We start from the raw sequence: 26,298 nt of genomic DNA on the forward strand, positions 1-26,298 counted from the left end.
TTCTAGAGAAAATTAAGGATGTGAAGATTGATTCAGTGCTTTCCTTAATAGGTTGGTTCAAATTGTTGTCACTTAGGGTGGACAGGAGGAACAAGTGCTACTCAATTGCCACAAGCTATTTGTATTGACTGCATATGCTTAGGCATGTCTAAGAAAGGAATTATGGCTGTTAGCATCATCCATTCACAATAACTTTGATTGATCTATTTTTCCATATTGTTCTGTTTCTGGGACTACAATTTATAGCAAGCCAATGCATGGACCAATAGCCATGGAGCCATTATTGAAAGTGTAATGAAGGCAAGCTGTCCAATGATTGAAAATGGCTAAGCAAGTCTAAAGTTGTGTACTGCCACTTTTTATTGAAAGTTATTGAAGGGGGCAGTGCTTCAATTCCTGGTTTATTGCAGATTCTTGTGTGGACCTCTACTTTCTAGTGTATTTGCTCATATATAATTGGAATGTTACCTATGAGTTTGCTTTATAAACTGCAAGGTTCCCACGGGAGCCTACTCACTCAAACTTTTCTTCCTCCATTAATTCTTGTGAACATTTCTTGTAGAAATGGTACAGTTCAGGTTCTTCCCAAAAGCTAAAGTTAGTAGCTAGGATAAAATGGATAAATTTTAATTGAACTATGTCTAGAGTTCATTATGTGCATGACAAATGTCTGTCTGAGTCTGACAAAAGATGAAAACTGCATAAACCAAATGAAAGAACAGAGAGTAGCAACTCAGCAAAACGATATCATCTATGAGAAGAAAACACATCATGCCAATGTGCCTCATTCATAAAAGAGTACTCCCCAACAAAATTATTAAGTAAACCCAGACATCTAAAGACAAGTTTCATGTTGAGAAGAACTAATGAAGAAATTGCAAACACTTACTTATTCCTGATCAATGCTTAGCAAAATTGCAAGTAATGATAGCTTTCCCAAAGCCAGCAATTGGCCGCGGGTGAATTTTAAAATAGGTTGCAGACACCAGTTGTGCACCAACAAGAGACATGCCCTTAGAAACTAGATGGATGAAAACGACAAGAGATATATACATATGACGGTCAAGAAGATAATTCCAAGAGTATTCAGAAGGCACTTCACCATAGAGAGCTCCTTTTAGCTCTCGGTTTAGGAATATATATGGCCCTTAGAATGGAAGTCCGAGAAAATCTGGTCCTTGAAGCATAATGTCTTCTTCAGCCAAGCAGTGAATCGTCCATGAAAGATGGACAATGGTACTTGTAGCCAATAGTCACATCGTGAACTGCATTAGAGGAAAGAAGCTTACTCAAGCTGGAAGGGATAGAAGATAAGACTACTTCACACGTCATTCATATTTTAAATACCTAGTAGGAGTACCATTTTTGTCTGTCTTTCCCTCGAACAAGATTTGCCATACTGCTTTCTTCTCAATTCAGCTCAAAATGTAGGGACTATAATTCAAGAATGTTCTCTTCTTCTATAATAGAAGAAATCGGGACAATTTCATCCCCTACATCATTCGGGAAAGGAGAAAACTGTAATTTCATCTTTTTCATGTCAAATCTTGAACCTAGTCCCATTAAGATATAGCTTCTTAAGTTCCACATGGAAAAATTGATGAATTTGCTTCAGCATTAGAAACTTTTGACTTGGAGGAATCAGATGATCGCCTCGTCCAGTGGTAAGAATGCCCATGATGTAATTCCACTCATCGGTTAGTTTGCAATGAAGGCGGTTATGCATCCCTTGGCTCACAACTTAAGCAGGAATAGCTCAGAGTTGTAAATTTAAGTGATTGGTCCCATTCCCACCGAGTAGCTAGCCACATAGATGAACAATGATGTGATGCACCAGTATTTAGTGTGGCCTTGGTCGATGTAATTTAAGGTCATTTAGGGGAGACTAGGGACTCGATCATCTAGCCTAAGCTCCACAGCAGCATCCGCCGTCATCCAACCTTGTCAACAAGAAAGTTGGCAACTAGGGTGAATATTGCCTTTACAAATTTGAGTGCGATGGTCATTAAGAGCTTGTCATCTGAAAACTTGACACCAATCATCTCGAAAATACAAAGGCTATAATGAAAGATTGTATCAAAGCCAGAGGCTTGCCAAGCCACTTGCATCAAAATCGCGTAAACAAGCATGTGGCAGACGGATCGAGTTGGGTAAAAGAGATCCCACCACACACCTAGGATCGGGCCATGCGCCACGTTGCCGAGAGCCTCCTTGATTTTGGCAAGCAAATGAGCTTGAGCTTGAGATCCTAAGGAGGACGTCCTACGCATTGTACATGCGTCCTTGCATGACAAGCCACCAAGGAGATTCTGGCATAACGCAAACTACGATTTCAAGAAGGATCAAGCAAATTGCTCCCACAAAGCACATGATAAGCCACCCGCTAAATGGAAGCTGATGAACACCTAAACCGCCAAAACGTGTTCAAATGAATATATGCAATCACCTTTCTAATTCTAATTTTTCCAGTAAAGTAAATTATGAAAAAGATAAAAATCAATGACATACTAAAAAAATGGAAAAGATACTATAAATTAGGGAAAAAATGTGAGTACCTCAGAAAGGGAGGTGAACAAGCCACGAAAGATGGCAAGAGTGATCTCTACAATGTAGATGGGGGTGACCATAAGGGCATAGCCATTCCCGGCTTGAGCGATGAAGCAGCCAAATAAGACGAAGGCATCATTGGAATTGATGCCCATGACATAAGGTGATGGTGGGGTTGACATCATACTGGTTTGGCAGCCACCGTGTGATCGGTTTTGTGGGGTTCTCCTTCTTCATTGGGCCCTAGGTCATAGGCATCAATTCCAACAATGCCTTAGTCCTATTTGGCCGCTTCATCGCTCAAGTCGGGATTGGTTACGCTCTTATGGTCACCCCCATCTATATTGCAGAGATCACTCCTGCCATCTTTCATGGCTTGTTCACCTCCTCCCTTCCTAAGGTACTCACATTTTTTTCCCTAATTTATAGTATCTTTTCCATTTTTTTAATATATCATTGATTTTTATCTTTTTCATACTTTACTTTATTGAAAAAATTAGAATTAGAAAGGTGATTGCGTATATTCATTTGAACACATTTTACTTGTTTAGGTGTTCATCACTTCCATTTAGCGGGTGGCTTATCATGTGCTTTGTGGGAGCAATCCGCTTGATCCTTCTCGAAATCGCGGTCCGTGTTATGCCAAAATCCACTCAGTGGCTCGTCATGCAAGGACGCATGTATGATGCATAGGGCGTCCTTGCTAGGATCTCTAACTTAGAGCTCATTTACTTGCCAAAATCAAGGAGGCTGTCAGCAATGTGGTGCATGGGCCGACCTTAGGCGTGTGGTGGGATCTCTTTTACCCAACTCAATCCGTCTGCCACAGGCTTGTTTGCGCCATTTTGATGCAAGTGGCTTGGCAAGCCTGTAACTTTGATACAATCTTTCTTTATAGCCCTTGTATTTTCGAGATGATTAGTGTCAAGTTCTCAGATGACAAGCTCTTCACGACCATCGCACTAGAATTTGTAAATGCAATATTCACCCTAGTTTCCAGCTTCCTTGTTGACAAGGTTGGACAACGGCGGATGCTGCTGTGGAGCCTGGGCCGAATGATCGGGTCCCTAGTCCCCCGTGGAATGACCTTAAATTACATCAACCAAGGCCACACCAAACATTGATGCATCGCATCATTGTTCATTTATGTGGCCAGCTACTCGATGGGAATGAGGCTAATCACCTCAATCTAAAACTCTGAGCTATTCTCGCTCAGGTTGCGAGTCAAGGGATGCGCAACTGCCTTCATTACAAACCAACTGATGAGTGGAATTACATTATGGGCATTTTTACCACTGCATGAGGCGATCATCCATGGCAAGGCTACCTTCTTCTTTGCGGCGATGTCATGCATCTCATGGTTTCTCTTCTACAAAATAATGCCAGAAACTCGAGACCTGACATTGGAGCAAATGATCCAATTTTTCGGATCATTTTTCAAGTGGAAACACATGGCTAGGGACATAGCCTTGAGAAGGTCCATGCCGCTGAGGACGTTAGGGACGCAAGTGGCTCAAATGCAATTGCAAGAGTAATTATAAGATAGTGGTGTCAGGTAAAAATAAATGTCTATTAGGCTAATACTTTTTGAAAGAGATTACATTCGTGATGATTATAGATTGTGGTGGGTGTGAGGGTCGTGTAGAGAGAAGAGACACATATACATCATGAGAAACCTTTGACATACCCCTATCCTCCCGTTGAAATGGATGATTTTATTTTCCCATAGTTTCAAATGGTGAATGTGTTCACTGTTCAAAGAGGCTTATGTATTGTCTATATACGTAAGCATCTTATAACAATATCGACAAGGCGTCTTGTTGTGCATTTGGATAATGAATCTTTTTATTATGCTTACGGATAGATGAGCTTTATTTTGTTTTTTCTCTTACCTCATATGCCTGGTGGATTGAGCTTAAAATGTTCACTGCAATGATTAGAAATGTGTTCAAAGTATTAAAAAAAAATGCTGCTAAAAGTAGCCTACCAATCCTAAAATTATGCCGCTTCCAAAGACATAAAGGGTTTTATGTATATGTCACGGGCTGATCGATCTAACGTTCCCTAACCCATGCGGTCTTAGGATTTCTCCCAAGCAACCTTAGAGAGAAAGCTCACTGGTCCAAGTGGCCCTGAGGATGGGGAGAAGGGTAGACTCGGTCTCCACCTCCTGTGGACACCCAAAATGGACGTGACAGCCTTCATCTAAGAACTTGAAAAAGGGTTGACCACAATGGGGTGAAATAAAAATCTCAGCGAGTCAACACACTAAACCCCGATTAGGACGAGAAATCACTTAAAGACAACATAAACAAGCATCACACACAACTTACCTCACCTTAGCACCTCCCTACACATTAGCTCTTCACATATATCATATGCACACAACAAATGTATTTAATAACTATGACACTTCATTTCATTCTCAAACAATCATATGAGTCCCGATTATAAGGCTAAACTGTTACGACATGTCCCATTTTGTGCCACACAATTATGTCTTATAATCAAGCGCGATTATCTCAATCACTCACATGTGTCCTAGTTATTATGACCCATCCGCCATGTCCAACTCAACAGTCGGCAGTTATCCGGCATAACCGGGCGTCATCCTGCTTCGTTAGGCACGACATCATCCTGCGTAAACGCATCAAAATAGCATTCCTTAAGGAGCATCGGCCTAACCTTCACTACGACTAGCATCCGTTGATGTGGGGTATCCGAACTTAATTAGGCATCGTCCTGCGTAAACACATCAGGACAGGTTCACTACCCGCGTAAACGCATCAGGGTATTTAGGTGACCACACACCAGCACATACTTGGCCAAAAACGTTGTGCTTTGTTCTCAAATGCATCAACTTCAAATAATAGGCTTGGCCAATTTTCTTCATATTAAAAATTCCCGATAAAATAATTATGCGTGGCCACACGTTCAAATTGAACCATAAAATGTGATACTCTTCCATTTCAAAATTCCACGATTTTAGTTAAACTAACCATGGTTAACTAATCACAATTAACTAATTAACCCTAGTTAACTAACTAACCTAAGGTAATTAGCCTAACCAAACTGACCACCTAACTAACTAGTCTAGGTAACTAACTAACCTAACTAACTTAATTACACCAACTAAACTAACTACTAATCCTTTATTAAGACTAAACTAACTTCCTAAGTGTAATTAACTTCTTAATCCGAGATTAGGGCGTTAACTCACTAGATTAGTGAGGCGACGAGTTCACGGTGATGGCGGTGCAAAGGCGGTGAGATCCCGCAACTACGGCATCACCAACGAAGGCCTGAACAAGACTGAAAACAGCCTTGCAAGTCACGGCCAAAGGGGGGGTTTGGTTCTGTTTGAGTTGGTCAAGTGGTGCTGGGTTGGACGACGTGGCTGGCCGAGGTGGTGGAAAGGCGGGTGTACAGGCTAGGGGCAGTGGACAGTTCGACGGGGCTGGTGGTTGCTAGGTTGGTTGAGTAGTATATCATTTAGATTTTCGCATCATAAATACAATCAAAGCAGGTTTCTTCTTCTCGAGTACAATGAACGAAGATTTGGGAATACATTAATGGATGGTGTGACGACTTGGTCTAACAAAGGTGAGGAATGATGACTTGAGATAGAGGGTCCAGACAAGAAGCAATTCTTGGCAGGCTTCACTGATAGCAGAAGGGGCAAGAATGAACTGAATTGCCCATGGAGTAATAAGAGAGCGTGACTGAGATAGACTTGTTTTGACATAATAGTAATTATTAGTTTAGAAAAAAGTTAAGTGTGCTAGGTGGTGGGAGCACTACCAAGATAAGTGACCCCCCTAAAAAAGTATCCACCTCTACTTCAAAGGACAAAATTGGGAGGCTCGATATAGGATCATTCAAAGTGGACAATACCTCGAGTAAGCTAAATCCGAGATGTCGGAATATGATACAAGAAGCCAAAAATGAAAGATAGATAGAAAGAGAAATGGACTAAATGGAGCTCTTGCTTCTCATTAAGGTAGGCATTGTTGAACGAGTGAATGAAAGGTCATACAAAATCTCGAAATTATTGAATATCTTCATAGTGCGAGCCTTTGGCATCCAATCACATACAGAGGGAGGATGAAATGAGGGGGGAATGAGGGTGTACTCTTGAAGGATTAATGAGCTGAGATTTGGCACAAAATGATGAATGGAGTCCTGGAGACAGATTATGAAGAAAGCACGACACCGAGCAAGTTGAAGAAGATGAGGTGTAGTGAATGGAGATTTGGGTATACACTAATGTGACATCACAGAGCCACCTCATGAAAGAGAAATGCGGGCACTAAATGGAGGTGTGGGCATCCTAGGTGGTGGGAGCACTACCAAGATTGGGAGGCTCGATATAGGATCATTCAAAGTGGACAATGCCTCGAGTAAGCTAAATCCGAGATGTCGGAATATGATACAAGAAGCCAAAAATGAAAGATAGATAGAAAGAGAAATGGACTAAATGGAGCTCTTGCTTCTCATTAAGGTAGGCATTGTTGAATGAGTTAAGCCCTATTTGGCACAGGTGTAGTGAATGGAGATTTGGGTATACACTAATGTGACGACAAAAAGGGCATCCTTATTAAGCCCTAGGTTGGCGACTCCATGAGCTTAGTTAAATTTGAATCCCAATTTCCTAAAAAAAAAACTAATTTTTTAATCTAAACTAGAGAAAATCAATGAATTTTCTTAAACGGTGTGTAATATCTAAATGTAACTAAATTAATTCTATTGCTTTATCTCTTTTTCTAAACCAATTTTCCGATTTGTTATTTTCGGATTATTTTTTCTGCCCTTTGCCAAGCAGAACGAGAATTCTTCTCTCTCCTATTATGTTCGGTTATTTTTACTGCGTTTTGCCCACCCGAATGAGAATTCCTCTCTCTCCTATTATGTTATTCCCTTGCTCTCCAGAACACAACTTCTCCTTCACTAGTCTGCCATCATTCTATCTGTTTATTCAAACCATTAATTAACTTATGTTCGTCAACATACAAGCGCACAATTTGTTCAGTGATATCCCCAAATTTCTGCTTATATCCGCCAACTTCAACCATCAATTTCGTCCATCAACAGATCTCCGCTTGATCAAGAAACTTCCCAAATGTGAGCAAAACAAGATCAGGACAGAGATTTAGTACTTTCTAAAACTCAATCTGGTTTGAAGTGGAAACGAATATCACATCCAAAGTCGACAAGGCCAATGAGCACAGGTGTTAAGCATGCCATTGTGTTAAAATTGCTCAGATTGATTAGATTGACAGCATACAAGATGAAATCAATATGGGCATCATGATTTAAGCAAACCATGAACATCAGCGTTCAGAACTGAGGAAGACACTACAAATATTCATCCAGGCATTTTCACAAACGATTTGCAAGCATCTTTACCAAGAGACAAGATACGAGATGAAGCAACGATTCATCCCCGAACTACAATTGACCCATCAGAATACGTTTACGTTGCTAGTAAGACCTCGACTACGGAGGATTTCCATTTAAAACATGTGCAGGATCTCAGCCTCCGAATCGTTCAAACAGAGCACAGAGACACATACCTCGAAAGTGTAGATGTCGAGTGATTGGACTGAAGAATGTATGTCCCGGAAGCGTCAATGCAGTAGACCGAAGACGCCAAAGGAGTCTCGAAAGCGAGTTGAGTGCTTCTCCGCGATCCCTGGCCAAGATACAGAGCGAAGCAAGACTCTGATGCGGCTGCAGAAAAACGAACTGAAAAGGAATTAAAGACCATGAGAAGGAATTCAATCGAACAGGTAAAGGACGAAAAAAAATATCTAAGTGAAGAGAGCGAAAACCCATGTTGCTGAAACTGACACCACATCCAAGTCAGTGCTCAAATCGGCATCAAGCAAAGGAGGAGAAGTTGGAGACGGCTCGGATCAGAGGAAGTGATGTGACCCGTCAACTTTGATGCCATGGATCCAGCGGGCAGCCTTAGCTTTCCGTCGTGAGAATAGGAGAAGGAGAGAGTCACCAAAACGGAGAGAATTCTTTGTTTAATCAGTAGCGGCCTCCGGTTCTCTCTCTCCCCCGTGCGACCAGTCACAAAGATATCTTTTTTATCGAATTCTTGAGAGAGAACCGGCAAGAGGGAAGCCGGCGACGCTTGATTCCGCCTGCGCCTCCACCGCCCGGCAGTTTCCCCGGCGAAAGTTAACGCCCCGAAAGGAGGTTCACGCGAGAATGAAACCGCTTCGAGCTTCTCGGCCGATATACAGAGCCGAACAGAGCAAGAGATGAGGAGCGGCGAATGGTGTCGACCGGCTGGGCGGTGGCGGTGGCGACGTCGTCAGAAGGCGATGGGAGGAGGAAAATCATCCAGGAATCCTTTGAGAATCCGAGCGTGAAATCCGTTTTTCTTGATATGGGAATCGGGTTTGTTACAGGAGACACAGAGAAATCTCACTAACCGTTCGTCATCTCCATCCGCGCGACCTCAACTTTCTATTTGAACTTAGGCTCTGCCTTTTGGGCTTTTGGACGAATCTTCCGGAATACGGCTGGGCCTAGTTTTGTTATCCCTAATGGGCTTAGCCTTATTTTTCATGGGCTAAGATGGTTTTCAAAAATGAGCCGAACCGGACTAGTGGGCCTGAACAGATTTCAATGGGCTGAAGCCTTTTCATTTTGTTGTTGATTATTTTCCCAAAAAAAGCATAATTGGATTATTTACAAAAATTCAAGTGTCAACAATCCTGCTCGACTTAGTTCTAGGATAGGAACCGATCCACCCTAAAATCGATCACTCTTAGAAGTGATTGATTCGATTGATTAACCATACAAACTGTGCTAACCTCGAAAATGGGAACGGAAAACTTCATATTTTTTATGCATTTCATTATTTTTTATTATAAAAAATGCTATTTGAATATTGACAAAAATTCAGGTGTTAATAGCCTTGCACGATCCGATTCCATGGTGAGAATCAACTCACCTTAAAACTAATCGCTCTTAGAAGTGATTGATTCAATTGATTAACTGTACAAACTACACTAACTTGATGTTACCTTGAGATGAGGTTAGTAACTTGTGGACACTTAATTTTGGCGCATGTATATTCTAAGTTAAATTATCTCAATTTCGTTTCTCCTCGACATAGATAGCATTATAGCATGTCGATTTCTTCGATGCTAACACTCATCCGTTGTAGTTGTTTGTCAAACTGACTAAGTGACAGGGCGACGTCTAGCACAATGGGATGGCGTAGAGCCACTTGAAAAGCTGGGGGAAGTCTTCGATGTGAGCATCTCTCTCTCGAAGACACATATTATCCCACCTAAATTATGAGGTAGTCAATCTTAGATTACCAAAATTCATAAGGTTTGGATAATCATGTGACTAAATGAGAATCGCGAGTTGACGTAAAAGTACTAATGAGAGCACTTAAATAAAATCTGTGCTTTTGAGAAGAGTATTTTATGCGATGGGTACAAATCATGATAATGGTGACATGATATAAACGATCAATCATTATTGCTCATGTGATTCAATCTTATCCTGCTTAGTGCTATCTAGGTATGTACTCCATTTTTTTATTTAATCAATTATATTATGCATCTCTCTTCTATGATACACAATATAATTTCTCATGAATTTCGACTCTTAAGATGTATGGACATATTCGCTCTTATTATTAGAGATGGGATTGGAATTAATGTTGTGTCGTGTAAATTGTATTGTGTTGAAATATGGGTCACATGACAAGATACACTCAATATGATTACCAAACGCGTTACCTTGTTAGGTGTTAGCACAACTTGATACGTAAAGAACTTCTAGAATGCCAATAAATGTTCCCAACTTTAATGGGGATAGCGAAGCCTATTAACGGGGAGAGAATCCATTTATCCAACAACTAGGTGGGCAGTTGGCAATGGAAAAACAATTAATATCCGAGAAGATAGGTGGTTAGCTCAAGGATTGATCGGAGGGCCAACCAACTCGGGGGACCATCAAAGAGTCGAAGAGTTATTTGTTCAAGAAGAGCGATGATGAGATGAACAGAAGCTGAATTCCACGTTCGGAGAGCACACGGTAGAGAAAATTATGCTGTGTTACTGAGCGTTATCCCAAAAGAAGATGTGCTGGTGTGGGCAGGAAACAAAACAGGGGAATACACAGTAAAAGGCGCATATAACGACGTGCATCCAACGGAACAACAACAAAATCACAACCAAGCCTCCTCATTCTACCATGTACACGAATCGATTGGAAGAATATCTTGAACCTTAATACTATGCCAATAATCAAAATTTCTATATGGAGCGTTTGTCGAAACAACTTGCCCACTCGTGAGAATATGCGCAAGAGAACACCCATGCCCGACCCACTCTGCTGACTTTGCCATCAATTTCCAGAGACTCTAGAGCATCTCTTCCTGCTTTGCAATTATACAAAAGTCATATGGTCAAGCTATCGATTGAAAATCCAAATGTTTCCAGTTACAAAACTTCTAAAATTGACAAGTAGGTGGTAGACATCATGGAACAAAACACCAACTCACCCTCCGCAGAACCAATTACCTAGGTACCATGGAATATGTGGTTGGCTCGCAATGGCTTCATTTTTTAAAATCGAAGATCAAACCCAAACTCGATTGTTGACGAGGCGAGTGTCACAGACAAGAACTATACTTGATTTGTGGACACCCTCGAAAATAGGCTTACTGAAGTTCGATATAGACAGATTGATTCGAGAAAGGCAAAGAGAGGGGAGTCACAGTTGGCATCTGCCGCGATTCGGCTTAGGTGAATGGTCACTGGACTTGCTTTGTAGTACTAAGGGCTGTTTTGGTGTACTTGGAAGCTAATGCTGATTTGAGGACGAGACTTGACCTGCAGGTGGTTAGAGTGACCGCTGCTTATCATTGGTGCAAACGGTTGTGGGCTGAGATCGGAGCCCAGAGGCGTTGCAGACCATCGTCGAAGAGTGCAAAGGAAAGCTAGCCCCATCCAATTTTGTCGAGCTGATTTATAGCCCGCGAGAGTATAATTAGGTTGCAGACTGATTGCCAAATGCCCATCGCAAGAAGACCCTTCCTCACGTTATTATCTTTTAAAGTCGCCGTCACCTCCCCATGGAATTTTTTCAACTCAATCCTCACCATTAATGAATGAAATGCTCTATTTCCAAAAAAAAAAACAAAGAAAAAAGAATCATGCATGGCATCAATTTATTGGACGCCGCGTCATGCAATTGGATCACGGCTGGAATCATCGAGGTTGAGGAAACCCGCACCGTTTAGGGGAGAGCTCCGAGAAAATGAACAATTAAGGGCGCGTTTGATAACATTTTGTTATAAATAACATTTTGAACATAAATATTTTTTTTTTGTTTCTATTACTGGAACAATTTTTGAGTATAAAGAACGCGCTTAAGAATCGTATAAAATTTTTACTCTCAAAAAAGAGATGTGTTTGGTAAAATTGTATAATTTTGTTTTTTTAGTTTTTTAATGTTTTTATTATATTTTCCTTTTTTTTTTTTTTCTTTTTTTCTCTCCTTCCTTTTATGGCGGTGTGTAGTTGGCGGCCAGGCTAGGCAAGGTTTCGTGAGCTCGCGAGCTTCACCTCGACCACCGGTGAGGCTTAGTCTCGCCTAGATCTAGCGAGGCGAGCCTTGGCAATGGCCTCGACGAGCATCACGAGGCTCGCCCTCAACAAGCCTCGCCATTGGCCGAGGGCATCTTCGGGGTCGACGACCCTCAAGCAAGGTCATAGGCCCTCGTCCGGTCGGTCGCTAAGGGTTGGCCATGACCAAAACCGACGACCAGCCAAAAGAAAAAAAAAAAAGAAAATAAAAGAAAAATTGTTTTTTGGAAATATTTTCGAGATTAAGAATCAACTTTTTTCTACTTCTTCTTTCTATTCCAAATTGTTTAGAAACAAAAAAAAAAGATCTTTGTTTTGAAATAAAAAAATAAAATTTTTGTTTGTCGGAAATTTTTTTATCAAATACATTTCTGTTCATTTTTTATTTTTCAGAACAAAAGAATAGAAATTTTTATTCTGTAAAACATAAATAATTTTAAACAAATAGGGCCTAAATTTCCCGATCGTGAAAGCACGGCGGAAAAACGCCCCCTCGCGCTAAAAAATAAAAATAAAAAGATAAAAAATTGGCGAGCTAACGACTAAAGTCGGTGCGTAGTGATCCCCACGCCAGCTTACGTGGCGACCCCGCAGGCGTTTCCCAGCTGCTCCCCAAGAACAAAACGAAAACAAAACAAGAAAAGATAATAAAAAAAACCACGAAAGCTTAATTCGGTCGTTGAAGAAGGAGAAGCAGCAGAAATCGAAATCTTCACTGTGCCATCGCCATCACCATCGCCATCACCATCGCCATCATCAATCATTCATCCTGCATCTCTCTCCCTCTCGCTCGCTCTGCTACGGACAAAACCATCCATTTCCGCGGGAACCGACGGGGGAGCTCTTTTCCTTACATGACAAGCCGAGTGTCAGCTCCCCGCCACCAACCGCCGACAACCACTTCGAGGTCCTCCTCCCACACCCCCACCCGCCCGTATTCCGATTCCGTCGCTCCGTCGATTCCCGTCGCGTTTCCTTTCGCCGTGCGCGTGCGCGCTTGCTGAAACCGCACGTGCTCTTTTTGCTTTCTAGGGTTCTGCGATCGCGCGCGCTCCGGGGAGGCCGGTGCCGGGATGGCGTCCTTCCTCAAATTGTTCTACCGGAAGCCGCCCGACGGGCTCCTCGAGATCTGCGAACGGGTCTACGGTACGGGAACCAGCTTTGAATTCGTGTCGTTCCGCGGCTTGATTTTGGCGTGGGTTGGCGTTTGGTTTTTGCTGCGAGACTTGAATTGATGGGGTGTCGTTTCTGCTCGGCCTGTTATGCGGGCGAAAGAATGCTGCTCGGTTTTTCCTGAGCGTAATTGTGATGTATGCGTGGATTATGGTTTTTAGTCTGGGTGGCTAGTGTAGCTCTTTGAATGGACTGCTGTATTGGTAGAATTGCTGTGATATAGAAGTTCTGGAGAATAGCGATTTAAAGTTGATTGGGGCAGGGAAACTGTTTAGTAATTTGTGATGTTAGATGCGTGATCAACAATTATTTGGTCAGTAGATGAGTTTATTGGAAAGGCAAGCGGCTAGCTATATCTCACCTTAATTATCCCTTTAAGAATTCAAATCTCAATACTGAGCCTTTTTTCCTACTCAGACTACTTGTAACCTCTGTTTCACTTAGGATGAGATTGAGGAGTGTACTGTACACGAAACCAGATTGCTTTGATCGCGTTAATCATTTTATCTGTGTAATTCTTCGTATGGAAAATGGATTTGGGTGCAACCCTTTCATTTGGTTGGTACGATGACTTGGAAATGCAATTGATAAATGTTCATTGTGACTTTGTTAGTATTTGATTGCTGCTTTGCTACTGATGTGTGGACGGCGGAGGACTACAAGGTTCATATGCGAGGAATAGTTAGCCAGTTTCAAGATCACTTCCATGAGTCTTCTATTCTGGTGTTCAATTTTCGTGAAGGAGAGGAGCAAAGCAAACTGACTAACATTCTCTCTGAGTATGATATGACCATCATGGACTACCCTAGGCAGTACGAGGGCTGCCCCTTGCTGACAATGGAGATGATTCATCATTTTCTGAGGTCATGCGAGAGTTGGCTTTCTCTTGGGCATCATAATTTGTTGTTAATGCACTGTGAACTTGGTGGTTGGCCAGTTTTGGCCTTCATGCTTGCTGCTCTTCTAATTTATAGGAAGTTATACAGTGGCGAGCAAAAGACACTGGACATGGTTTACAAGCAGGCTCCACGTGAGCTTTTGCACTTGTTGTCGCCACTTAATCCCATCCCTTCTCAACAGAGATATCTACAGTATGTCTCAAGGAGAAACGTGGCCACCGAATGGCCTCCTTTGGACAGAGCACTCACTTTAGACTGCATAATCATCAGATCCATTCCAAATTTTGACGGGGAGGGTGGATGCCGCCCAATATTCAGGATTTATGGGCAAGACCCCTTTCTCGTTAATGATCGCACTCCCAAAGCATTATTCTCAACTTCAAAGAGAAGCAAAGGAGTTCGGGTTTACAAGCAGGTGACGTGTCGTCCTACTTATATCGAATCTATTTTTATTTTTACCTTGGTCTTCTTAAATCTTCCTGGACAGAGTTAACAGCTTTGTAATAAATTTGCGGTTCCTGAAATAAGTAATTTATTTGGATGGTGTCATCATGGAAATACACGGTTGCTCTTACCTATGTCGATAATCTCTTTGTTTTCATTACTGATGGTTGAAGATGTATAAAGGAAAGCTTAATAGGCTTTTGCAAATTATGTTGAAGTTGAAGAGTCTATCAATTGCCTGTCCTCTCCCCATTTAATCTTTGGGGAGATGTATAGGATTTTTCTCAATAGCGTGTGTTATTAATTTCTTATTTTCTACAAAGCTTTCCTTGGAAGACTTGGAAGATTTTTAGATATAAGGTTGGTCATACCTTAGTAGATAGTTGAACACATTTGCAGCTCATCAGTTGTTAGTCATGATATTCTGAGTGTAAATATCATCTTTGATATATGTTAAGTAGATTTCTTCAATATATCTATTGATGCTGATTTGCAAAGATACCATGTGAGGAACCTGTTAGGATGTTACTTTCGGAGACTGATCATCTAAAATAGGAGAGAAAAGTTGGATGTGGTCTGAAGTCTTCGGTTATCTGTAAGCACATTGAAGGTGCTACAATGCGCCATATATTCAATTTTTTCACTAGCCTTTTACCTCATTGGTTTAAACAACACTTTTTTTTTTTCTGATGGAGACATGCTTCAGAATTGGCTTTCTCCCTTTCTCTGCTGCTATTCACAAGGCAGGAGTTGATTAGTAGAATCAGTCATTAAAGATGTTAGAAAACTTGCTGGAGCATTGAAATTAATCGGTATCTCAAATTTGCTGTTTTCTTTTTTATACCAAGGCAACAAGGCAAAATCAATTTGATCAACATTTTGAATCTGAAGAATGATTGAATTCCTATGTAGTACTGTGGTTCTGGAATGAACAAGTCAAATAAAGAATGAATGATTGTTGTTCGTCTTCAATCCGGTGATTTGACCTGATTTTAAAATGCAAGCTGTCTTGGTTTTTGGTTTCTGCTAGCAGTGGCATATATCATTTTAATCTTCCAAAATTTCACTTTCCTTGTTAATATTGTCTCTTCCTCCTTTGAGAAGGTTGATGAAGGTTTTCTGGGACCTTTGTGCAGGCAGAATGCGAGTTAGTTAAGATTGACATAAACTGCCATATTCAAGGAGACGTTGTCCTTGAGTGCATAAATTTATTCGAAGACTTGGAACGAGAAAAGATGATGTTCCGAGTCATGTTCAATACGGCTTTCATCAGGTCAAACATTTTGATGCTTAATCGTGATGAAATTGATACCTTATGGGAAGCTAAAGATCTATTTCCAAAGGAATTCAGAGCAGAGGTATATCTGATGCCACTTTTGTTTTAGTGCAGTCTTTGCAGACATATTTTTCTAAGCCCATGTTATGCTGAACTTAATATACTATCTATCTTGTTGATGAAGATCCTCTTTTCTGAGATGGATTCCGCTGCTTCCATTGTTCCCGTAGATATTTCGTGCTTTGAGGAGGAGGGCCTTCCAATAGAAGCATTTGCTAAAGTTCAGGAAATTTTTAGCCATGTAGAGTGGTTGGCTCCCAAAACAGATGCCGCGATTAACGTCATCCAGCAAATTAAAGTTTCGAATATACTTCAAGGAAAATCAGATGCTGATTCTCTACACGCTCTGGAAAATCTTGAAAGTATCAGAGAAGAAAGTGCTGAAAAGATGTTAGAGAGTAAAATGGAGAAGCATAGTTCTGTTTCCTTCAATCTAAAGGGTCAATCAGTTCCCCAAAAGCCATCTCCAGAGAGAAGAGTGGAGGCTGCTCAGACTACCAATCATTCTCCAGATTACATTGATTCTGCCCAAGCTTCAAATCTAACGATGCCAAAACAAGAGACTGCACCTCTTGGTCTTGCATTTGAAAGTCAAATTGGTGATCTTGTGTCATCTGAGAGTAAAGCAGAAAACCCAACAACAGTATCCTCAGACCAAGCAGTCCAAACCATGTCTCAGAATCTTTCCATCGAGCATCTAGGACCCAAAAGTGTCTTAGTTTCATCACTGACACCTCCTCCACCTCCTCCTCCTCCTCCTCCTCCTCCTCCTCTTCAACCTGGTTTTTCTGCTTCCAACACTTCTCCTCCTGCATCTCATTATCCCTTGTCTTCGAAAGCAGAAAATCCACTTGGTGATGAGATAAATTCTCACATACAGGGAAAGGAGGAGACTACTTCAGCTTACCCAGTACCACATTCTCCTCCTCCTCCTCCTCCTCCTCCACCACCACCACCACCACCACCACCACCACCAGGTTTGAGACCAAGGGCTTTAGTTGGTGAAGAGGTCACTTCTCATTTACATGATATGAACAAGCATTCTTCAGCCAACTCTGCAGCCAAGCCACTTTCTCCTGCTCCTCCTGCTCCTCCTACTCCTCCTCCTCCTCCTCCTTGCCCTCCACTTCCTTCTTCAGCTCAGCAGCTATCTTCAAAGACACCAACACCACATCGACCGCCGCCCCCGCCGCCGCTGCCACCACCAACACCTCCTTTGAAGGAGAATCAACCAACGAATGTGAGACCTCCACCACCCCCGCCACCTCCTCTTCATTCTGGGCAAGCTATGGGTCCTAAAGTTCCACCTACCACACCACCGACACCCCCTCCTGCCCCTATCATGGCCAAACAGTCCGAAGCTACAGTGAAGAACTCCCCACCTGTTCCTTCTGCACCTCCTCCTCCTGTTCCTTCGGTTAAAGGGGTACTGAAGACTGGTGGAGGACCACCTCCAGGACCACCATTGAGTGCTTTCAGCATTGCAAGGGGACGAGGCTTGTCACGTACTCTAAGTTCAAAGAATAGCAACATGAAAAAGCTAAAGCCTTTACATTGGTTGAAGCTATCAAGAGCTGTACAAGGAAGCATTTGGGCGGAAACTCAAAAATCTGGAGAAGCTACCAAGTATGCTGTTTTAGTATTATATTTCACTAGTAGTCTGTTAATGTGGTAGTAAATGATTTTTTGTCTGGCAACAATTTGCAGTGCTCCGGAAATTGACATGTCTGAGCTGGAAAATCTTTTCTCAGCATCTGTGCCAGTTTCAGATTCCAGCAGAAAAAAAGGTGCACGTGGCTCAGATGCACGCAAGGCAGATAAAAAAGTGCAACTGGTAATTTTATGTTCTGATAACTCTATGTTCTTGGCTTCAGATTTTGGGGCCCTATTCCAGTTTGAAACTCAATCTTGGTTTCGACCCCAAAAAAAAAAAAAAAAAAAAAAAAAAAAAAAAAAAAACTGAATCTTGGTATTTTACAGCCCCTTATTGGCATATGTGATCCAAGGGAGCAAAATTCAGTGACTGCTCATTGGTCAATATTGCATTTACCACGTTGGACACAACGAAAAATTGGCAAATACATTGGAAGTCGCATTTAGTGATAATGCATATATCTGCCTGTATGCAGTTACATGTCACTTGTTATAAGCCTGCCTGTTGGATACCCAAATATACACCAAAACTTGTCTACTATAATGGTTTCAGTAGTTTAACTTTTCATGTGGGTATTTAGCTTATGCTAGAAACAAAATGGCTTGTATTGGCAGTTTTATGAATGAGTGCTTGTGTAGTTAAAGCCTGTGATTGTTAGTTCATTTTCTTTACCCCTCTTGGCACTACTAGAGAGTACTGCAACCACCCCTATCACAGCTAATAAAAAGCCATCTCTTACTATGTAGAATGGCAATTTGGGTTTTGTGTTTATGCATCTTTTCCAGTATTATGTTTTTAATTGAAGAAATAGCAAATTTGATTTTGTTCTATCCATGGGCTCATTTGCATGACCACCTGCAAGCAAAATCTGTTGTCATTCATGGCAAAAGATTTTCTACCACAAGATTAGGGTAGGAAATATTTGGTACTTTGCTTTAAACTTCTTATAGTAAATCCATATAAATGACTCATTCTGAGAATTTTTGCCACCTATCAATGCTTTTCTTCAATGGTGTTATTATTCTTGAGGTTTACTGTGCCATAATTTGCATATTGTTGGAGCAAAGTCAGTTGGTGAATGTACTGTTTTCCTTTTCTATAGTTGGGCTTAATTTTAATGTAAATGGTTTGTCTTATTATGTCTGTTGATTATAAAGAGTGAAGCTATGACACAAATTTTTGAAGATAATGTATGAACTTTCGAACCCCAGGTTTAATAAATGACAATTTAGTTTGGAGGTGGAATATGGACTGTCAAGTTAGGTCATAAACATTTCTTTTACTCATTTTGTTCCATGATGTTTTATTGTCATTATATTTGCATTTAGCTGATTGGTGTTTGCAGATTGACCACAGGCGAGCATACAACTGTGAGATTATGCTTTCAAAGGTCAAAGTACCATTGCATGACTTAATGGTAAGCTTGATCCTGCTATGTTTTGTGTTAAACCTCTAACATAAGTGATGCTGATGTAATCTTACTAACTAAGCATCGTAACACATAGTCTTGTTCTCCAGTCGCTTTCTCTATATAGGACGATAAGTTGATAAGAGCTGCATAGTCATGTGACGCGGTCTCTCTAATTTAATTGCACTTGAATACATTCTTAATAATTCCTTTCTTGTTTATCATTTCTGCCTTATTAAGTGGGATTGTAATGATGCTTCTCTGGTTGGATAAGTTGACCTTATGACTGCCAACTCATAATCTCAACTAGAAAACGTATTGCATTTATGGTTTTCCATGTATAGTCTGGTGGACTTCTTTGATCTCTTTGGTTGCAAGCTGATCTTTGTTTTGTATTCTTTTTTATATTTTTAATTGAAGATTTCTAGAATCTTTTTGTCTACTATTTTGGTGGATTTTAAAGCATGTGAATGGCAAGATGACCACAGCTGTTCATACATCATACAGCCTGTTTCATGTCTCCTTGATCAATTAATCATTGGTTGAAATCTCAATAATCTTAGTTGCTTATTCAATCAGCAGAATCCTAGTCCTGTTAGGTCTTATATTTGAATAAAGGATCGACTTTAACAGGTCATCTTCACTAAAAAGTGAAAACAATGTTACTAATTCTACAAAGATCAATTTGTTCAATCCAATGGGCTACATGAAATATAGACGTTACTCAAAAACCGGTTACATGTGCTTTTGTTGACCGTAATTATGATATAATAAACAAGTGATCCCATCCATCACATGGAAAGAAAGGTCATCTTCTAGTTGGTTGACCCTCTTTAAATCTTTTAAATGCAGATTAAACAGTTTCACTAGTTATTTCTGCCATCAGAACACTTCTTGGACAGTTCTCAAACATTTTTATATGATATTCACCTGCTTAAATACAAAAAGCTGTTTGGTTAAGCATGTTCCATGCATTGTATTTTTTTATGTGCTTGATAAATGGTTTAGGTTAATGCTACAAAGATGTGGCATGATTAGCAGGCGTATGTGTTTTCAATCAGCAAATGTTTGTAATGCCAGTGCTTGATAGTAGTGTCATGACCACAGACATCAATTCCCCCAGCCGTTATGTCTCTAAAATGACCATTAGTAGCAATTCAACACTTTGCATGTAGCTGTTTTTCTTTCTCAACCGTGATGTTTGTACTGCTATATTTTGGTTTTCATCATTATATGTTAGGTCGGTATTATTTGAGCAAGCATGCTAGATTATGTAGCTTTTCTTTTTTCTGGGCCCTTAGTTCAAAGGCAACATTGCTGTAAATGTTTATATGGTTAATGTTTCACTGAGTGCCTTAATATATCTAGATTTATATGACAGAAATCGGTACTTGCTCTGGAAGATTCTGCATTGGATGTTGACCAGGTGGAAAACCTCATAAAGTTTTGTCCAACGAAGGAGGAGATGGAACTACTTAAGGTAAACTTCTTGGGAACTGATAAGTCCTGCAGAAATGTTCCCCTTCGTTTGAAGATTGATTTCTCAGGTGCTCCAATTTCAGGGCTACACTGGAGAGAGAGAAAAATTAGGAAGATGTGAACAGGTTTGTATGAGTCTGTGTTTTTATATCTGGAGTTGGAGTCTATGCTCAACCTCTCTACTTTGCATGGTTTAGCTGTGTACTTTCTCCTTGTGATTATACTGAGGATGCGTGTGTACTAAATAATAGTTGAGTAGAGTTTCCAATCTTGCTAAGTTAATGGAGTCTCCTTAAAACCCTTGGTACTGAACACCTTGGAGAAGTATGATGGATTCTAAGTATATATGATGTCTTTGACATGCCATCTGATGAAATATACTATGATCTATTGCAGTTCTTTTTAGAATTGATGCAAGTGCCCCGAGTTGAATCCAAACTGAGAGTTTTTTCATTTAAGATACAGTTTTCAACCCAGGTGAGAATAGTTGATGTCTTATTCATCTTCTTGCAAATTGCCCAGCATTATTCTTGGTGTTACTTTCCTCTTTTCTCTCAGGTTGCTGACCTCAGAAACAACTTGAATATAGTGAACACTTCTGCTGAAGAGGTAACATGATTTGTCCTTTTTGACTAGCTTAGTAACACTAGAGGTGAGAGAAAACTTTGAGCTGAGTGAAGCTGCTACTAGTAGCATTATTACATTACCTATCAATTGAAAGACCTCCAGGCCATTGTAGAGGAGGACATGAAATTGCCAGAGCTTCGAGAGAGGGAGGCATTTATGGTGTTCTTTAGTCTCACAAGAAAGAGGGTGCTGAATCAGCCGGTGAGGTCTTCCAAATATTGAGCCGAGGTTTTGTGTTGGAGATGCCCAAAGTAACAAATGTAATGATGGAATCTGGTTGTGAGTTTTGTTCTAACACACACTTGCATGAGCAGAGAGAGAGAGAGAGGGAGGGAGGGAGGGAGGGAGAGGGAGAGAGGGAGAGGGGGGGGGGAGAAGAGAGAGAGTACACATCAGCAGATTACAGCATCAATTTTGCAACCAGCTGCAGGTTAACCTAACCCAAAACTCATATGACTTTATTCTTTACCGTCCCTATCAGATCAAGAATTCTGCGAAACTGAAGAGGATTATGCAGACGATACTCTCACTTGGGAATGCCTTGAACCAGGGGACCGCCAGGGGTGAGTTAGTTGAAATGTTTATTTTAGGGTCCTGGTTCATGGATTATGATCTATTCTCTATACTTTGGTTAATTTTTTGAAATCTGTTGTAGTTACTGTAAGCAATAATTTAAGCTCTATTGGAATAACTTTTGCTTCAACTTTTTGCTTTAGCTTTTCGTCTAATACTAAACCTCCTGAATCTTTAGACATAGAAATTAAGACAGTTAAGATCTTTAAAATCTTGTAGATGCTTTTCAAAACTCAAATTAAAATATATTTTGTCATTGCTTTTGTCAAACTCCAAGGTAGGTTCCAAAGGTCTGTCTGAGCAAGGGTATACCCTTTGAACGGGATATTACAGTTTGTTTCTGATTAAATTATTCTCATGGGGGCACTGCTTAACTGAATGAATGGATTTGAGCAACAACCATGTTTTTCTATTTTTTAATAAATGGATGCGAACTTACCCATCCGAAGTAAGAGCAGTTTTGGTTTAATCAATTTATCTGTGGAAGTATCTTAATGCTTGGTGATAATGACTTTATGCTGTAGGCTTTATTTTGTGGTAGTAATATCGCCTGCTTGTCATGGGGAACAAAATCTTAGGCTTGAATTCTCTCTCTTTACTTTCTTTTTTCTTTTTGGTCCAGGCTCTGCTATTGGCTTTAGGCTGGATAGCTTGCTCAAGCTAACTGAGACACGTGCTCGGAACAATAAGATGACTCTCATGCATTATCTGTGTAAGGTGATGATTGCTAGCTCTGGCCAGGGGCTGACAACAAAATTTTTGCACTAGTTATGTGAAACTAGCTTTAGGATTGAATAGGCACTTATTCTTCTCAGGAAGTCTTTAGTAACTTAATCATCATCATTACACATAAGTGAGGCCATGCCAAACTTAAAAGTCACATTCTCATGACTGGGCACTGCTCAATATATGAATGTTGAGAGTTTGAATTTGTGTGGATAGTGACAAACAAAGGGTGGCTTGAGAAGGAAAGCAGAAGATAAATATAATATGGGCTGGACCTCCTCTAGAATTCAAATATGGCTTTCGAAATTTGATGACGAAATATGATTTTCTCTTTCCTGAAGTTTGGCTGTACATATTGATCATGAAAAGAGTTGTTTTCCTTATGGATTTATAAAATATTCTCTGGATTAGGTGGGAGAGGTATTCCCTCATTAATATCTGAACTTTCATAAACCTTTTGTCAGTTTAGTTTATGTTAATCCTTTTATACATCAGATTGAAATAAACTGACACAAAGTGTTCTCCTCCTCCGGTTACTTTTGAACTACCAAAGCACTGTGGCATGTAAATTGAATGATCTGCAGATGCTAAGTAGTACCAAGTTGTCGAAAACTAAAGCTGATGATGACATGAACTATTAAGAACTGCTGGACACAGTTTAATAAGAGATGTCTGAATATGATTGTTTTATAAAAGTTAGCTGTGGAAAGGAATTTCAGAAGGTCATTATCTGTCCCTCTATTGATTAAGCCTGCTTTGGCCTTTGCCTTGGTGACATAGTTTATGTAACGTGTGTTTGTTTATTTTGGTTTGTATTTGACTTCTTCATTTCATCCAAATGACAATGCTTGTATACTTCCATTTTTATCATCAGCAACTCAAGTGTGTTTCTCTGAAGAAGTTTTTCTGATGTTCTTGATTTTTTTCCTTGATGAGCTTCAGGTACTGGCTGATAAACTACCAGAAGTTCTAGATTTCTCAAAGGACCTGGCTCATTTGGAACCAGCATCCAAGGTACTTTCTGTAACTATTCATGAAATAGGAAATTTAAGGTTCGCTTGTCCTGTCCTAAGTACTTCTTTCTACAATGTTCGAGCTTTAGAAAATTGTGAAAAAAAAGAAGATAAAATGACTCTACATGTCAACATTTGTATTTTTGAAAGTTTCCACTGTCCAGCATTAAAAAGCAAGAGTCTCTCCAAGCAGAACCTACTATGCCATCCTGACAAATATGTGTCATTTCTTTTCAGATACAACTGAAATTCTTGGCAGAGGAAATGCAAGCGATAAGCAAAGGGTTGGAAAAGGTTATGCAGGAATTGTCTGTGGCTGAAAACGATGGTCCTGTTTCAGAAACTTTTTGCAAGGTTTGTTGAGCCCAACGATACTTTTTCCAATGATTTTATCCTCAAATCTGCCTGTCAATGCATGACTGTTGAATGCCATTTATTATGATAATTACTATTGGTGGTGGTGATTGAGGTGCAAGGTCATAAGAATATTAGGGGGCTCCCTGCAGCTTCACCCAAATTCTCCATGAGTTCAAATGTTTAGGATGTAAAATAGTTGTTATTGAAGTCAGAGGATGATAACAGTGGTTAGTTAGCAGGATCTGCAAACAGAATTTTTAAAGAATATTGTTAGCTTAACGAGGTAGCAACTGTTGTTTCCACTATTAAATAAAGGAGGCAAATAGGAAAATTGTTTATTTTGTGTTTTTGTTGAGGGAAAGCTTGACTGAATATATATCCTGAACTTTTGTCTGATTCAGATTTCATAATATTGCTTACGAAAATGTGCTGTTTGTTGGATCCTAGATACAATAAATTGCGGAAACTGATGTTCTAGCTTATTTGTGCAGACCTTGAAGGAGTTCCTTCGCTCTGCTGAAGCTGAAGTGAGGTCTTTAGCTTTACTCTACTCTGGGGTGGTATGTCTCATAATTTGGCATGAACCATAGAACTGAGCTTGCACTTATTTATGTATTATTATATAATGATAATAACTAAGAAGACGTATTTCAGGGTAGAAACGTGGATTCATTGATTATCTACTTTGGAGAAGATCCAGCTCGCTGCCCCTTTGAGCAAGGTACTGTTACTAGACAATATTGAAATCCTGGTTTTTCTTAGGGAAAGAATGGTGTACTAGCTAGTTTTGAAGATGATATTGCCATCGCTGTTCCGTTTGCTTGACAATATGTCAGCAAGTGAATATGCAACTTTTACAAAATTATGTCAAATGATATGTAGCCATGCTTGCTAGCGCAATACAGTCTCTTATGAAGTCTGAGCGTTGTCAGACAAAATCCAGCCTAAATTTGATCTGCTTCTGAGAGAATCTCCCTCTGACAAAGTTCTGTATGATATTTGACGGTCAAATGAGTAGTATTTAGTTATCCTGATCACAAGTAGTTAATTAATAAGCGAATGATAAAACAAATGAACAGATGAGAAAGGTTAAAAGATTGACAAAGCAAATTGAGTGTCTTTTCTACTAGTGAATGGGACCTGTACTTTCTTGAAGTATATGCATACAGTGGGAAATGGTTACAATTATTATGATATACCCTCGGCTTTAAAGCCATACTAATGGATTGTGAGAAATTGAAATGCTGCCATGAGAAGATACTTAGGTCATGGTTAAGACGAGGCTGCAGCCACAGGATGAAGTAATTCATGGTACATTAGTGTAGGGGTTGTTGATGCATGTTCTCTTTTCACTGCAATTGTGTTGGCTAATTTTCCTCTTAAATACCCATTGCAGTTGTGTCGACTCTTCTCAACTTTGTAAGAATGTTTAACAAATCCCATGAGGAGAACTGCAAGCAGAATGAACTTGAGATGAAAAAAGTAGCTGAAACCAACAAGTCGAAGCTAGGCGATTCTCATAAGAAGGCTGATCATCAACTACAGGCATCGCTTTTGACGAGTAATGTTCTATGATCATGCCTCCATCTAGGTCAAGAAAGGAAATTTTCAGCTCAACCTTCTGCTTACAAAGACGGCAATGGAAAATCAGATAGTTTAGCGGGTAGTGATTAGAGTGTACATATTGACCAGTAGCACAATTAGGTCCAGCTGTATAGTGACACAACTTGCCGCTAACTGCAACCCTTCTTGGTAAGTTTTCTCCATCTTATCAAATAGCATGCCTCGATACTCGCCTTCTTTTATTTAACACGCATCTTCACGTGTTTCTTGCCGCAGGAATTTTTCTGTTATGTGATCTCACCTGTTTATTTGAAGAAGAAAGGCTGTTAGCCAGCAAGGAATAAATCATCTGATTTGCAACTGTAAAAGATCCAGATGAGAAGCTAGTCATAAGTAATTTCTGGGGACACAATTTCAGGGTAGGAATTTTCTAACACCTGCCTCTGCATCCTCTTTTTATCATTTGTAGAAGTGGTGAATTGCCTGATTTGAATGACCTCAAAATAATAATTTCCTTCTGTAGAAAACCAACTTGTCTTGTAGCACAGGTATTAATGATATAGCATCATCAAGTTTTCTGTCGTCACTCTTGTTCCATTTTGTATTTTCCCCTCCTGATATTTTGACTTGATAGTCCACCCAATGCGGTTTAATCTGCACTCTACTTTGGGGTAATACTGAAAAGAATCTCGGGTACTCCTGAAAGTTCGCTTACCACCGGTTCTTGTTCCAATAGTATGTACAAGAATTACTTGCCTAGAATACTACAGCAGTTAACACGACAATCATTCATGTCATTCGAGCTAGTGAATGAAATTTGCCTGAAAAGGTAAAAGTTCACTTTGCCCGTCAAATTGCACAGATTGTTTTGTG

The 26,298-nt window shown here is 40.2% G+C and overlaps 1 protein-coding gene and 1 long non-coding RNA gene across 4 annotated transcripts; one reads left to right on the forward strand and one right to left on the reverse strand.

Annotated features, from left to right (window-relative positions):
• Positions 1-754: 754 nt before the first annotated feature.
• Positions 755-8,234, reverse strand: LOC120291173. The gene is made up of 2 exons (XR_005549043.1): positions 8,121-8,234; positions 755-1,265 (listed from the first exon to the last, which is right to left on the reverse strand). It is a non-coding gene; the product is annotated as an uncharacterized LOC120291173 (long non-coding RNA).
• A 4,591-nt stretch (positions 8,235-12,825) lies between these two features.
• Positions 12,826-26,011, forward strand: LOC104439757 (formin-like protein 18). 3 transcript variants are annotated; one of them, XM_039308611.1, is made up of 19 exons: positions 12,826-13,080; positions 13,206-13,319; positions 13,960-14,660; positions 15,826-16,047; positions 16,150-17,651; positions 17,733-17,859; positions 19,025-19,096; positions 20,469-20,567; positions 20,650-20,691; positions 20,963-21,043; positions 21,125-21,175; positions 21,675-21,756; positions 22,389-22,483; positions 23,435-23,506; positions 23,743-23,859; positions 24,354-24,422; positions 24,517-24,583; positions 25,259-25,614; positions 25,702-26,011. In XM_039308611.1, the coding sequence occupies exons 2-18, from the start codon at positions 13,247-13,249 to the stop codon at positions 25,435-25,437; spliced, it is 3,651 nt and encodes a 1,216-aa protein (XP_039164545.1). In that variant the 5' UTR covers positions 12,826-13,080; positions 13,206-13,246; the 3' UTR covers positions 25,438-25,614; positions 25,702-26,011. The 3 variants fall into 3 exon arrangements, with proteins under 3 accessions (XP_039164545.1, XP_039164547.1, XP_039164546.1); XM_039308612.1 differs by lacking the exon at positions 12,826-13,080 and having other exon boundaries at positions 13,093-13,319; XM_039308613.1 differs by lacking the exons at positions 24,354-24,422; positions 24,517-24,583; positions 25,259-25,614; positions 25,702-26,011 and having other exon boundaries at positions 22,389-22,478; positions 23,743-23,770.
• Positions 26,012-26,298: the final 287 nt, after the last annotated feature.

This window comes from Eucalyptus grandis, chromosome 3 (genome assembly GCF_016545825.1).
Source record: "Eucalyptus grandis isolate ANBG69807.140 chromosome 3, ASM1654582v1, whole genome shotgun sequence".
Lineage (NCBI taxonomy): Eukaryota > Viridiplantae > Streptophyta > Magnoliopsida > Myrtales > Myrtaceae > Eucalyptus > Eucalyptus grandis.

Bases quoted from the DNA above. Each gene is read 5' to 3' on its own strand.
- LOC104439757 (XM_039308611.1), top strand. From the start codon at position 13,247: ATGGCGTCCTTCCTCAAATTGTTCTACCGGAAGCCGCCCGACGGGCTC. The intron at 21,757-22,388 runs GTGAGTTAGTTG...TTTTTGGTCCAG, and splicing joins GAACCAGGGGACCGCCAGGG to GCTCTGCTATTGGCTTTAGG. The intron at 24,584-25,258 runs GTACTGTTACTA...TACCCATTGCAG, and splicing joins TCGCTGCCCCTTTGAGCAAG to TTGTGTCGACTCTTCTCAAC.